Raw genomic sequence first — 15,679 nt, 5'->3', positions numbered from 1 at the left:
GTGTTGAACTGGGAGGGGCAAAAGGAGGCAGAACAAACAGTAAAAGTCCCAGCAGAAAATGTTCATACTGTTCATTGTTCACTCTGGGCAGTGCCTGTTGCTCTTCATCTTTCCTGTTACCTGTGCAATGCTCCAAATCTGGTGCTGTAGTTTGAACACCCACTAGGTGTGGGTGTGTTTAGTGTCAGATGTATTTCTGGATTTCATCCCACGTAGTTTTCCTCAGAGGTAATCTCTGTCTTCAAAGCTTGGTAAATTATTGAGCTTCAAAGCTCTACTGTTGACCCAAATGCAAATGGTTTGGTGTAGACTCTCCTTGTAAGGCTTTCTGTTGACTAAAGGAATTTTTTAGAGAGATATGCATAAAAATAAAGTCATAAGAGCTTGAGCTGAGAAAACTAGTGCATATGACCCAAGAAATAGGAGTTTGACACTTTGAAACTGAGTAGGAATATAATGCTGACAAAAGGATACAATGCACAGAACCAAACAAAAAAAGGAACAATTTAGTTGTGTCTAACTTTCAATCTTGCTAATTCTGTGGGTGGCTAATGATAGTTCTGCTTACAAGTGCATTTCACCAGTTTCACAGTTCTTAGGGAATTAAAAATGAGGTTTCAAGTTGTAACAGTCTACATCCACAAAAGCAATCGGTTTCAAAAATGTTTTTCTTCAGTTACCTGAAAATGAGAGGCTTTGTTAGCTTGGCTGTGCAGTTCTTTGGCTGGTTCTGTAAGGAGGAGACTATAAAAAGCTGGGAGAGGTAGTAAGGGACACTGACCATTGCAAAGACTAAATGCCTACATGGTGCTGTCTTGTTACAGACTCTGTGGGATCCTCAGAATGTATTTTAGCAACTGCTGTTTTTATGCAGAAAATTCTCTTGACTGTGGGACTAATGCAAATTTGTAGGAAACAGTTCCTCTCCTGAGTGATAGATGTGGGCAAAGAAAAGAGTGGGGTTTGAGGACAGTCACGCAGGCAAGAGCTGAGTAAAGGTTTCTGTGTCACATATTGTTTGCAGAGTCTAAATTCTGACTCTTCTTTTTGGCTTTCTGGAGGATGGGACCTGCTGGGTGTTGGACATGTGGAGAGTTTTGGTATCGCTTGTAGGTTTACAAAATTGCCCCCTTCCCAGCTCATGCTTTTGTGTAACTGCAGTTTCTGTGTAGCTTGCTTTCACTTTAGGAAATAAAAATGCAAACTAGAACTTTGCAGAGGAATAACTGATGGATGGCACTTAGTCTCTGATGACTGTGTTTTGCACAGTCTGTTTTATAGGGTTGTGCTGTGGGTGAGTCAGTGCAGTCTGGTAAACATGGGGGTTATAGAAAGTGTTTGATTTGAGTGTCATCATTGAAGGGACACAGGCAAAAGATATTATCTCTACTTCAGTTTTATTTGCTACATGGCATTTTTCAGTGGTATTTGAAATGCATTTTGCCTTGAAAGGTATTTCAAAGTGTAATATGCTTCTTCCTGTTACAAACATAGGTTATGCTTGTTTATGACTTGTCAGAATTTTTCTGAGGTTATATTCCTACACATACAGATGTATAAAAAGGCTTTCTCTTTTATCAAGAAGCATGCCAAGTCTCTTCTGGGTTAGTATTAAATGTCATCTGTTCTCCTTTAATTGTGCCAGAAAATGGTGATGTTTTTGCTGCTGTATTTCCTACTACAATAACCACAAGGAAACAGCACAGTGAGGTGTCTTCAGCAGCATTAATTGCATGTCAGGCTCTAGTTAAAGAAGGAAGTTTATCACCACTGTTAAGTACTAAAATCTGCTTAAAGAGCAAGTATGGTCAGCTCAGACTTGCCTAGGGTCTGATCGTTGGGCTTTGCCAGGAGCATCTTACCTTTTCAGACTGATAGATACAGAGTTTTTCACGTAGTTTATAAAGTTTGGTTGAGGAGTTTGAATCGAGGAATACAATTTTATGTGTGACTTCAGACCATGCTGAATATGAGCAGTTTTTCTCATCTTCATTTTCTAAAAAATTATCTTATGATATCAAACATGTTATCCTATGAAATCTGTAACAAAAAGGTGAGCTGATTTAATCTACGAAATATAGCTTATCCTTTTGTTTTAGTAAATTGACAATCCTGCAGTAGTGTTATTGTTACTATGTTCGCATTTTGTTTCTAAATCTCTACAAGTTGATGGTTGTGCTGAGGTATTTTGCTGTTGTTTTGAAAATCATCAAATGGTTTGGGTTGGTGGGGACATTTAAAGGTCCAACCTCCCTGCAGTGAGCAGGGACATCTTTAATTGAGGTTATCATGAGAATACCTTTCTCTCCCTTCTTTCCCAGAGGTGACCAGTCACGCAAGAGACCTGGAGAAGAGCTCTACAGTAAGTGTGCCCCTGACCCTGCCCTCAGGTAGTGGTGGACTGGTGGGTGTTGAGGGTGGTGATGTGTCAGAGGCTGCACCTCCACGTGTATCGAGCTGCCTGCAATGTAACCTTGACCACGGCAAGGAAAAATACAAATTTCTTGGATCTAGAGTCTGGCTAGCTCTGCCAGAGTCCCACAGCCACTATCCTGGATACTGAGGCCAAGATACTTCCACTTGATTTAAGTGGAAGCTGAGGTCTTGAGGAAAAAGAATGTAGTTCTCCCAAGTGTCTGCCTGCTCAGGATACACATAACAGGCAATGCTGTGAGCCAGTCCACCTCTGTAAATCACCCACTGGTGATGTGTGTTTCTGACTCTTGACAGAATGGAGAGTTTGGAGGGTTGTGCTTTTCAGCTTGGAACCCTCAGAGATGTGTCTGATCCAGCACAGGATCCCCTGCCCTGGGTTACTAAAGTGTTGGAGTCATGCAGCAGGGAAGTTCTCTTCTGTTTGTAGCTGAAGCCTCTTGCTGCATGATTGACTGTGGGGTTCTTCACTTTGTTCCCTTAATTTCCTCCAGTGTAGGAGAAGAGACACAGAGAGGAGTTGGTTGCTCTACTCCAGGCAGCCCTAATTTGGGTGCAGTCGGTCAGAGGTCTCATCTCATTGGTCTTCTGCTCATCTTCTGTGCTGACTAAGCATTTGGCCAGGAAAGACTAGTCCTGTGCAATCTAGGTTAGGATTGAAGTACAAGGCCCTGATTGTCATTAAACAGCCTTGGGGATTGGGGAATAGTATCTCTTGTGGGACTGTTGTTAACTTTTGTTCATTTTATGGCATTCTTTCCACCAAGTTTCCTCTGGTGCTTTCAGCTCAGTATGTTGGCTTTATTTATTGCCATAAAATGCCAGAGAGTTTTGTGATGAACTCTTATTGTAAGCTGAAATGAGTGAATGGACATTTATATGGTAAATCAGCTTCTCTTTATACTGTTAATGTTTTACAGGCAATGCTGTATTTTTGGGGAATGGGGGCCAAGGGACATAATGTGGAAGTTTAATATGAGAGAATTTCTCCAACTTTTTTCTATAATTTCAGGTGGCTCATCAGCTTGTGCAAGCTCCAGGGGATACAGATAGTGAATATACTGGATCAGCTTCTACTCCCAGCCAGAACAGACACTGGAGGAGCACAGATGGTATCTGGAGCCTCCTTTGGCAACTGCTGATACTCAAGCTCTGACACGAACTTTGCCTCAGAGAAGAGTTTTGGACTTTCTTCTTTGTACAACGTCAGTTGCTGCTACAGTTGGGGTGACTTTGAATGACATGATTCCTTGGTCTGGCCTATCAACAAGTTCATGTTCTGTGACTTCTGTGAGGAATGCACCTTGAAAAACAATCCTTTCAAAGTGGAAGTGGGCAGCCGAAATCAGCAGCTTCCAAAAGCATTAGAATGGAAGAATCCTTTTTGCACTCTTTTCTTAATATTAAGGACATTCTTAAAACTAGTTAACACGTCAGTGTATTAGTTTTTGAACTTCCAAGTTATTTTCTGGAGCTTCTACTTAATAATAAGAATAAAGTTACATTATTTTGCAGTATTTGTTTGTTAGTTTAAAAATTGTCACCTTTTAAGAGTTGGTCCCTTTGTCACCGAAAATTGGGAAATAAACTCTCCAACCAATTTGGTAGGTTAGAAAGCCAACATCACTGTATTACCAGTGCTGGGTGCATGGGGATTGCTCCACAAAGCATGCATACCAGCAGCCTAACAGACCAGCTTATGTTCATGGCACTAATGCATATTCATCACATTTCTATTACATATTCATTACATTTCCTGAATACATCCATATATGCTAATTATTTCCGTGGACTTATTTGGATGTGGTTCCAGATCTTCTAACGAATCTTTTCTCCTTGAGAATATCTCAAATATGTGGTCAGGTTATAATGTGCTTCTCTTATCATTTTTTGCTCTGACACACAATCCTTGTTCTCAAAAGTTAAGACATCTGCTAGTTCATATTGATCACTGATACAGGTAAATAAGGAAGCAATAGCTGGCACAAGACTATTAATCATAGATGTAGGGATCAAACACTGTTTTACTGAGGTTAAGAGAATTTTCCAACATCTTTCCCCACTGCTGCATAGACTCCTTTTATAAAAAAATATACCTTGTTCGGTAACACCATGTAAATGTATCTTCTGTCAGGGAGTTTTCAATTCCAGATTTTTGGTTTATCTCTTGTTTTGTTACTTGGTATTTTGAAGTCTGTTTTCCTATGTGTTTGTACTCTGTGCCTTCAGCTTGAGCACTTTGCGACTTTATAGACCATATTTTGTTACTGCAAAATGTGTTCTTGAGGAAAAACTTGATGTGAACAAACATGCTGCAAAGTTGCACTTTTCTCTTGCATTAAATAGGAAGTGAATTTAAGGAGGAAGGAAGAAAAGTTGAACCTATCACTATCACTAATAGTGACTTGGAAGTTTGTCCCCTTTTATATTTCATATGTATTAGTGTTTAATGCAGGGACCAACTCTGGTAGAACCCCCTTCACTGACTTTTCATTGGCTTCAAGAGTTGGACTTGTGGGTCCCTTCCAGCTCAGAATATTCTGTGATTCCACAATTGCAATACGTGGAGGTGGGAATTCCAGACTGAATGAAATACTGAGATATGGTTTATGCTGTGCTTTGTAGAAACACTGTGGGCAAAATTCTCCAGTCTGGGAGGTCTCCAAAAGGCATCTTCCTGAGCACAAGATTTGCACTGGGTTGATCAGCAAACTATGGTACCTGTCCAAGATCACTGTGTGGCTCCTGTGCCACCTCCCCTGTGTGGGGAGGAGCTGTGCTGGGGCTGGGGCAGTGGATGCAGCCAGAATCAGGGATTTGAGGAGTGCTGTAAGGTGTGCATGTGTAGCCATCGGCCTCCTGCCTCCAGGCTTGTGAAGCTCAGCTGGACATCCAGCTGGACACAATTCCAGGAGGTCAGGCCTGTGGTCTGTGTCCTAATCATGGTGATGTAGGTTTTAATCAGTAGTATGGCTAATGCAGCTCTCTCATTAGGGGATCAACATACTTGAAAAGCAGCTTGATTACAGGGTTTGGGTTTTTTTCATTACTATGGATTTATTTTTTTATCACCTTTAGTTATGAAGAGAAACGAGTTGGTAATACAAGATCTTTCTGAAGCGAAATATAAGTTTGTTCTGTTTTGTCTGGCACAACTCTTATGCCTGTTTAAAGAAAAACAAAATACCAACACAGCTCCTTTTATGCTTGCATGGGTTCATTACAAAATGCAGGAAAAAAAATAGGTGCGGCAGGGATTTTTTTTTATTTTTTTTTTTGTATCCAGGCTTCCTGTAAGTGAATTTAATTCCATCAGTGTCACATCATCCACTTTGGCAATGCTGTTAATTTTGAGGGTGGGGGGGAAAGAGGAATGAAGATGACACTGCTGGGATTGACAGACTCAAATCTGGTTTACATATATATTTCTTGGCGTGTTTGCAAAGCCTGTTTGATTTTGAGGAAGTTTTTGTTTCAAAATTAAAAGCTTTTAGTGTTTTTATTTCTGTGTAGCAGAATGCCAGCAGTCTGATCTCATCCCCAGTAGTGGAAAACCAAACCACTCTGAGTAGGGATTTTCAGGTGTTGATAGTGTTTGCTTCAACTTTGCTACCAGCTACTAAAGTTGGAGAAGAGTTAGATAAAATCAGGGGGGTTGAAAATTTTGCTGAATTATGCTGTGGTGAAGTTAATGAAGGCTAATGGGGAACAAAACTGATTTGCCAGCTTCCAGGTCTTTTTAAGTTTTGGCTTTAAACAAAAATGAAACCTCTGATAGTGTCCTTAGCTTTAAAAATCACTGTCTGCTGAAATGGCAATATTCTTGAGGTAAGAATAGATGCATTAACCTAATTTGGTTAAAGTTTGTTTACAACTTGGTTACCATCCTAGCTCACATAATACAGTGACCAAGCTCTGTCATCTTTGTCAGGTGATCACACTTTTTCTCTGTTCCTAAAGTGGTTTTACTGGTTCAGGTTTGTAAATAACATGTAGTGCTTTTGCTTCGTGTTTGAGGCAAGGGTTTAACAATCATTTTACAGCAGGTTATTTCTGGGACAAACTTCTAGAACAATCATTCCACCCGAAGGTAAAGCATTCCTGTCAGCACTCTGTGTGCACTGAGTAGTGCTTGGATGCTCCTCAGTCCTGTAGCATTCTCACCACTGGCCACCTACCTGAGAAATCTGTTTGTTAAGCTCTGTGTTATGTTGTAAATTTGGCATTACAATTCCTGTATGGTTTGGCATTATCAACATAATGCTGAAATATTGTTTATCTGTTGAAGACATGATCATTGTGACTGAGCATGGAACAGAATACAGCATACTATACTAAATTATTTCCGTTCTCTGTAAACTTGCATTTTACTTACAGGTAAACTAACTCAGCCAACTTGAGCATTGGTACTGTAAAGCCACAATTACCAACAGCATGATCCTAACTGCAGTATTTAATTTAACCAAATAACTTGTGGTGAATCCATTGCATCTGTAGCTTACTCTGTTAAGATTAAGCAGTAAAGTTGGTTATACAATGGGTGTCCTCTCTATGTTGCACTGGTTCTACAGCCAAACTTGCTACATTAAAATATTTTTAGATTAATTGCATTTCTTGATTTGAGAAGCTGAAATATTTAAGTTCATCCCTCTGACTTCTGGGGTGGTTGGCAATTGCCAAAAAATGGCCAAGATGGTCTTTGATACAAATGATGGGGTGGGGGAGCTCACTGGAAAAATACTCAACTCTTCTTCAGCTGGATCTCCTTTCTGCAATTGTTGGGGAAGTGTTTACAGATGAATAGATTGAAGAAAAAGTTTTTGACTCCTGTCATTTGATAGAAATTTGATCAGCCAGATTCACCCCTTTTAATTCTTCCCCACAGATGGGATTGTTTACTTTCTGCAGGATAAAAAACCAAACGAAACCCCCGAGAGCTACAAAGGCTGTGTTTTGAGTGACTGAAAAATGTTTTTTGTGTACACTATGACAACCCTAGTGAAAGGACTATTTTGTAGAACTATGGAATAAAAACCAACTGCTTCAGTTTGACTCCTGTCATCAAGCCAACTCCAGTAGAGAGAAAACAGAGTTTGGGTTTTTGGGGTTTTTTTTTTGTTTGGTTGTTTGGTTGGGGTTTTTTTTGTGGTGCATTGAGGTGCATGAGGTATCTAGAGGTGGTTCAGTTCACACTGTGAACCTTTAGGATCAGTTGACTGCAAAACAAAGGTATTACTAGGGCAGAATGGCCACTGCTTGATTTAGGGTCCTTCCCTTTCTGCTCTGCTGGGACTGTGGTAACAGGGGCATTGTCACTGTGCTGATGCCACTCGAGTTGAGAAATCCTCTTTTGGGGGATGTCTTGTGTTCACAACTCATTTAAACTTAAATTCACAGCTGGATGCTGTAAATAGGCTTGTTACTGACAGCATTTGTTTGCCCCAGTGGAGTTTGCTTTGCTGCCCAGAAGAGTTCCCTCACTGCCCTTTGAGCACCTCCGCTGGAAGCCTTTAAATGCACCCCAAAGATCTGCATCTTTGTGGAGGTGTTTGCATGAGGTCATTCTGAGCTGGGAAATACTCCCTGGCTGGAAGAGGAGAGGGATCTTTCCTCCAGGGAAAAGGCTGTGGGCCATGTCAGTGGGTTTTGTCTGCTGTTCTCCAAGCAGTGTGGTGCAAGGCAGTCAATCCCATTGAGTGCACTCTGCCTGTGGCACTGGCAGCCTTTCATTCTGCTTTTCAGCTGGGATAAACAGTGATCTTTTGGTAGGCTTACAAACTTCAGGTACTGGTAATTGTGGCAGGCATGAACCAGGGGTGGACTTACTCTGGCAGGTGTCATTCCAGTAATTACAGGTCAGGGGAAGTTACTTTGTCCCAGAGGACAGTCCTTATTTTAGCACAGATCGGTGTGATACTGGCCCAACAAGATATTTTTATACCTGTAGTGCCTGTTGACAGGAAAAGGTCAGAAAATCTGGATTTTGTCCTTATCAGCACCAAAATAGGTTGATTTTGGATGGGGACCAACCAGTCACCTGTGAGGGGGAATCTTCCCTTCTGTCAGGAGGGGCAGAAGATGAGCATTACTGCATTAGCAAAGCAAGACAAACTTACTGATTTGGCCACAGTTGAAAGCTCCCTGATAAAGTGCTTTCTACTTTGCTAGAGAGAGTGAAAGTATTAAACCAATGTATCTTGGTCTAACTGGAATGACTGGTTTAAGGGGATTCCAAAATTTCATAGGGAATGATTACTCAGAATCCCTTCTGGCTGTCTCCATCTGTCTCTGGAATGCTCCAGATACACTTGGTTAATGTTCTTTCTGTTTCTGAGCTTCTGCTAGCTGACCTAATTAGCACAGAACAGGAATGTTGACTCCCCTAATGATGGCAGCAGAATGAATTTAGCAATAGCACTTATTGCCTCATTAATATGGTTTTTCAACTGATTGTTCCTTAAGAAAAACTGTTACAGTTTCTACAATGACCTGGGTCATCATCTGTTTCAATTAGAGAGCAGCAGGTGATTTATTTGTTGTTACCCATGGTTTGCACCACCATTTGCCATCTATCAGCAAATTGGATGATTTTGTACAAAGAGCAGTTTATAAATTAATATCTTAGGATGGTCAGTAGATGCTGCCCTGTGGAAGAGGTGCATTTCCAGGATAAGAGTACAGTTCTTAAGTTTAAAGAAATATATTCCAAGAGTTCTGGTTTTGGGTCTTTCTTACTAACCATGGCCTGCTGGTACTTGAACCCACCTCATGGAAGCAGAATTTGGCACACAGGACTAGTTCTACCTGTGCAGGAGCAGAAGGAAAACAGGCCTGTTTTGTTCTTTTTCTTAATGACCTTTATATTAAGTCTTTACTGAATAGGCACCTGCTGTTCCCAGTTGCTTAGATAGCCTGAGTTGTTCAAGGCATGCAGTTTGGATATTTTAGCCTGTTGGAATGAATCTGAAGCAGAATTTCATCCAAACTATAGAATCATTTCCCTTAAAATACAGAGAAGTGTCAGACCCGGTGGTTATCTACTTGTTTTCTAAATAATCTCATTATCCTGTTTGTTCCCTGGGTTACAACTGCTGAATGTATATTCAAGTGATAATGTGCTTTCCATTATGGCTCCAATCTTCTCCTTCAGAGATGCTGTAGTTACAGAGTACAGATATGCAGGGGACAGATGCCTATAGAGTAGAGTGAAATTCTACTTCCAGACTTCTCTTTCATATTTCCCTGCAGGAAAGTGTCATGAAATAAAAAACTGCACATGCAGTCACTCACCTCATTTGTGTTCTCCCATAATAATGTTATATTCTTTCTTTTTAATAATTCCCAGCTTTGAATTTGCCTTAATAACTGCTGTATATTAAGCTGACACTTCTTGGAGCTATCTGTTATAGTGACAAGATGTCATTTGTGGGTAGTAGCAGCTCCTCCTTGTGAAAGCAGAATTAGGGTCACGTTTTCCTAATGCATCATTTTGTAGGTCCATGTCATCATATGTAGTCTGGACCTCTCACCCCATTGCTTGATGAAATCAAGTCCTGTAGCTCTTTGTACTTCTGCAGTGTTCTTCTTTACCTTTCTGGATGAAAGCACCTGAACTTCATGTTCCACCTCCTTTTCAGATGTCTGTGAGCACAGCAACCAGCAGGACCCCGGTGCTGTGGGATTCTCGTGGTGACCCCTCTCCGTTGTGAGCACTGCCAGTTCCTGCTCCACAGCTTTCCAGTGGCAATTTCTTTGTGTGGAAAAGCTTCTCCATTGTCTCGTGGTAGCTTTGTAAAGAGCTTTAGATGAGAGAGTTCTCCAAACACCCCGTGGAATTCTGTACCAAAGGATGTCACTTGGCACATGTGTGTTGACTGATCTGCTGTACTGTAACTCAGCCACATTTGCTGTCCTGTGAAGCCCTGTGTCCATGCTATAACCACTGAAACAAGCCTTCCTCACTCGTGTTCTATTGCTCACCATTTCAGCACACAGGAATTGCTGGGCAGACTCAGGTGTCTGAACTCTCACGTCGCAGGGGACAAGAGTTCAGATGGAAATTTGTGGTGTCACACTCTGATCCTGCTGAAGAACTGGGGATTGTCAAGATGATTCCCTTAGGTAGAAGGAAAGAAGGAAAACTTTGAGCTTATTTAATTGATTTAGCAAAGAGTTTCTGCAAATCTGCTGCAAAATCTCTGAACTTGGACTAACTGGTCGTCAGCCACTTCATGATTTGCTGATGAGAGGACAAGAGAGCAAGTTTATAATTTGCCAGGTCCTCCTGTTTTTTGCCAGCACAGCTACTTGTCTGAGAATCTGTTTGCATCTGAAGATCCCAACTGAGTGAAGGAGACTGAGCAGAGCAGTCCAGCAGCCTCAGCTGTTGTGGCTGAGGTTTAACATCCACAGAGCAGAGGCAGAGCAGTCTGTTCCACCTCCAGGACCCTTGGCTGCCTTGTCATCACACTCACTTCTTTGACTGCTACTTTAAAATAAGCCACAGCCAGTGATCTGCAAATGTCAGGAACGGCCTCTGAGGCACGTTTCCCAAAGCCACCATGTCCCTCCTGAACAGTGTCAGCTCTGGGCTGTTCTGTCAGAAATCCAGGTTGTGGCTGTTCCCGAATCCCAGGTGGGATTGGCAGGGCTGCCCCGAGGGTCTGTGCTCAGCTGGGCACGGGCTGGGGCTGCAGAGCTCCCCAACACCCTCAGGACTGGGCTGCCTGTGTTGCTGAAAATGGCTTTAAGCTGTAAGAGAGCAGGTGTAGATTAGATATAGGAAGAAAGTCTTTACTGTGAGGGTGGGGAGGCCCTGGCACAGGTTGCCCAGAGAAGCTGTGGCTGCCCCATCCCTGGAAGTGTCCAAGGCCAGGTTGGATGCCCAGGACTAGCAACCTGGGCTAGTGGCAGGTGTCCCTACCCATGGCAGGGGGTGGGACTGGATGATCTTTAAGGTCCTTTCAACCAAACCATTCTGGGATTCTGTGAAAAGGCCACTCTCCCTTGGACTTTGGGGAAGAACGGAGTAGGAAGCTGAATCATGTTGGGCAAACTACAAAACCAGCCTCCTGCCAGGGCAGCAGTGACTCTGCTCTTGGAAGAAGGCACTTTTCCACATGCTCTGAAGTTCAGAGCTATGTGCTGGAACAGGGGTGCTGAGGAGAGCAGGATTCCACAGCCTGGGCTGGGAAGGATGTAATTATTTGTACCACCAAATGGTGCTTGTGTTTCTATTTGGCTATTCCCAGGGCAGGACAAACCTCCACTCTTAAGCTGATTTAGCTGTTTTACAGCCAGTCATTCACTGTATATAAAGAATTTCAAGAGCACTATTGATTTTTAAAAGCATCCTGAAAAAATAATACATGTGAAGTTTGTTCCTAGCAGAGCTAATTTAGCTTTCTATTAGTCTGCATCCTCAGAGTGACTTAGTTCAAGATTACTTTAGTCTGATGAATTCATCTTGTGTTGAATACAAACAAATGTTTTGGCCATTATTATATTATTCCCTTTGTTTATGGGCTACATATGCACAGGAAAAAACCCAACATATCTGGTTGCTTTTAGCTGAGCCATGTAACTTATTTGATTTTTATATCAGCCAAATTAAGGCTAATGAACTGAATTTAAAGCAAAAGAGAGATATTCATACAGAAGAAATAATTCTTCTCTTGGCTAGATTAATTTCTGAAAACAACTGACTTGGCCCTCAACATTAATCTCTGAGAATATTCGGAATCATGAAGAGCTAACAATAAAACTCCTGGGTCATGTTGGACATGACAACTCATGAACAGAACAGAGGGAGCACTTCAACACTTAGAATTGTTTCTCTCTGACCTCATACTAAGATTGTGCAAAAGTTGTGTGTGCCCCTGTAGGCACAATTTCAGCATTTTTTAGCCTGTCCACTGTGTCACCCGAATTGTGTCTGACATCTGTAATTTTTCATGTGGTTGTCAAATATTGTCTCTGTTTTGGCCATCCAGTGTCTTCTGGCTTGGTGATGCTGAACAGCTGCACATCCCCATCTTGTCTCCCAGCCCTGGAGCAGAACCTTTGGGCTGCTCTATTCATGTGTGAGGAGAAAGGCTGGGTCAGGACAGGACTGCTTTGTTAAGGAGGAACAACAGCCCAGGGAGATGGTCCCTTTGCCTCCGAGGGGAAACTGCAGGACCTCAATGAGGGTTTAGCAATCCTGCCTGTTTTAACCACTGCAGTCTGTGCTTCTGGCTGTCCAGGTGTGCTCTGAAGAGCCTTTAGACACGTTAAAGCTGTCTGCACCAGTTCCTTCTGAGCTCCTGTCCCTGGGTGCTGCTCCGGAGCCGTTTGTCTCCCGCAGCCGGGCGAGGCTGCAGCCCTCGAGGCAGCTTTGATCTCTCTGCTGGGTGGGTGATGTACCGGCAATCCTTGAGCAACGTTGCATTTTAATTCCCCTTAATGGTTATTTGCAAAAAAAGACGAAAATATTGACAGCTTGATGTTTCAAAACAGATTGAAATCTTAGTTACTTCTAGTGTCAACATAATCGCTTTCTCGGGAATGGGGGAATTAATTTAAATACATTTAAATTTTCTACCAGCAATTCTAGTCTGTTATTCTCTAGGTGTTGCTGTGCTGTCAATCAGGTTCTCTTGATTTGTAGGTTCATACAATGTGTGATTTTCTTCTGCTGTCACTTTTTTTGTAGCCTACTTCAATATGTATGAAGTTGCAGATGTGTTCTCTCTGGTTTTATTTTCAAGCCATCCAAACCTGTCACTTTTTCTGACTTTCACTTTGAGTCAGAGCTGTCAGAAAGGCTTATTCCCACTTGGGGGAAAAACTCCTGGAAGTTGAGGAGATAAAAACACCCAGCTTTCAGCAATCTGCCTGATTACTGAAAGATGCTAAGAGAGATTCCTTGGGGGCATCTGTGTGCTGAAGACGGATGTGTCTGACCATCACCTCAGTATGTCAGAGGTTTGTTTCACCACAGAGTAACTTCTTGTCTGTATTTTAATAAGAAAATATATTTTAAGTTCCTTTAAGTTGTAGAGCTGCAAGCAAAACTCTCACCACAAAACGAAGCAGCAGCTGTAAGGAAAACAGTGAAACAAGGTGACACACAGACTGCTGGTCTGAGGGACCCTGCACAACAGTTCCACAAGTCCTTCTGGAGAAAGTCAAGTAGGAAAGTCCTGGTCTTGCCAGGATAACTTCTCGGGAGAAACAGGCATTCTTTACTTTGGGGGTTCTTAAAAGACTTCTGCTGTGGAGTGGGGTTCTGAGGGTCTAAAGGATGTGCTTTGGGATACCTTTTTTCTCTGTAGGCTTCCCCCTCCTGCCTGCTCTGAAGCCCTCCCTTCCACTGCTCCAGTGCTGTGGCTGCTGTTTCAAGATCATGTTCCTGAGCAGGTCTGTCACTGGTCCCTTCCCTGACCCCAGCTCTTCAAGCACAGTGACAGACACCTACAATGATTGAAGTTATAATTAGATTGCCATTATCCCTGGCCCTGTGAAGGACTCTGCAGTCCCTCTGCTTTGGCTCTGCAGGAAGGGATGCTCTGCCCCTGCCCTCATCCCTGGGCTGGGCTCCAGCTGGAGGGGCTGGCTGTGCTCAGGGGGGTTCAGGGGCAGTTACCCAACACAGGTTACTTGTAGTCCCAGGGATTGCATCAAGATCAAAAGCTGTTTGTTACCTTCTGTATTAGAAAACATGTACCTTTGTGGGAAACCCCCCAATGACTTTGGATAAATAATGTTGTGGCTTTAGCACAAGGAGACTTTTTGTCCCAGTCTCAAGATCTCCTTTCCTTTGCTCAAAATGAGATTTTGCTTGGTGTAACTCAGTGACTTTATTCGTGAACATCAAAATTAATGTGCATGTTGGACTAATGCAATTTGTGAACAATTTAAAAAAGCATTCAGCTCTTACAATTAGGACAGAATTGTAAGTTTGAAAAGAACCCAAATAACCATATCTGCTTTTCCTCACACAGACTGCTGGTCTGACAGACCCTTGCACAACAGTTCCACAAATCCTTCTGGAGTAAGTCAAATAGGAGAGCCCTGGTCTTGCCATGGTAGTTTTCCTGCTGTGCTGGAGTCCCCATCCCTGGAGGGATTTCAAAGCTATGTGGATGTGGCACTTGGGGACGTGGGTTAGTGATGGGTTTGGCAGTGCTGGGGGAACAGTTGGACTTGATGATCTGAAAGGTCTTTTCCCACCTCAATGGCTCTGTGATTTATGCTTTGCAATCTCTCAACTTGTGCTTTTTCTGCTGCCCCTTCTCCATCTTTTGGAGATGTCCCAAACTGTTGAATCTGTTGAATCTGCACAGATTATGGAGAATGGATTATAATTTTTGGAGAGAAATTGAAGTCCAGTAAGGGGGGGAGGGGGAGAAGAGGGGGAAGAGGAGGGTAGGCTGTGGGTGGGAGGATGCCAGTAATTTTGAAAAGTTGTATTTCACTTCTTGCTGTGCCTCAGCCATACCCAATCAGTTTGGTATCCACTTCAACTGGTAAAAAAAAACCATTTGAGTGTGAAAATGCTGCTGAAATTAATGGAGCTCAGTGTCAGACACTTTTTAGCCCACTTGTGTCTCATGTTCTAGATGCTTTTGCACTTATTGAGGTACTTAACTTATTAAATTGGGCTTTCAGTCATACTAGGCCTCTGTTCCTCTCCCATAAAGAGGACATAAGTGCTTTTCCTCACCTCAGGATGCCTCTGTTGTCTTGCCAGCCTTATGGGATGTTTCCCCCTAGATGACCTTGCACAGAGTGCACATGGAGGCTCTTGTTTCATTAAATAATTTACAAGCTTGAGCTAGTCTTTGTTGGATTTTTATGTCCTCTGCCTTGCCATCTCTCATGTTCTCTGGTTTAGGCAATGTGTTCTCCAAAGCACAGCAGGGTTCTGATTGCACCCCCTAAATTTGGCAGCAGATCCAGCTGTGGCTGGTGCTGCTCAGTCTCCAGAAATGGTGCTTTTGGCAAATTTGGCTCCCTTCCCTTCAGAGGAGCAGTTGTACAGCACAGCTGGCTGGTTCATACAGTGTCTTCATTTGCTGGAATTGCCTTTCTTGGGTCATATTTCCTCTGCCTTTCCACCTCAGGGGCAGATGTGAAGGTGGTGACTGCAGCCAGATGGACAGATCCTGTCCTGGCCCTGCTGTTCCTCCTGCTGCCCACTTGATTTGGCTGCTGCCCAGAGGTTTCAGACCAATGCAGTAAAAAAGTCACCTGATAGCAGGAG

General features: G+C 42.7%; 1 protein-coding gene across 3 annotated transcripts in view; it reads left to right on the top strand.

The window, feature by feature from the left end:
• CACUL1 (CDK2 associated cullin domain 1) overlaps positions 1-7,038 on the top strand; it is a 47,194-nt gene extending 40,156 nt beyond the window's left edge. For 2 of the 3 annotated variants that reach the window (XM_051800420.1, XM_051800419.1), the window contains 2 exons: positions 2,322-2,362; positions 3,446-7,038. In XM_051800420.1, coding sequence (XP_051656380.1) covers positions 2,322-2,362; positions 3,446-3,486 — 82 coding nt within the window. In that variant the 3' untranslated portion in view covers positions 3,487-7,038. Of the gene's footprint in view, positions 1-2,321; positions 2,363-2,927; positions 3,083-3,445 lie in introns of all 3 variants that reach the window. The other variant, XR_007906773.1, reaches the window with a different exon arrangement.
• Positions 7,039-15,679: the final 8,641 nt, after the last annotated feature.

Source organism: Manacus candei, unplaced genomic scaffold (assembly GCF_025592945.1).
Source record: "Manacus candei isolate 608988 ecotype Guabito, Panama unplaced genomic scaffold, ASM2559294v1 h1tg000050l, whole genome shotgun sequence".
Taxonomy (NCBI): domain Eukaryota; kingdom Metazoa; phylum Chordata; class Aves; order Passeriformes; family Pipridae; genus Manacus; species Manacus candei.
Note: the sequence above shows the minus strand (reverse complement) of the source record. Positions and strands in the feature narration are given on the sequence as shown.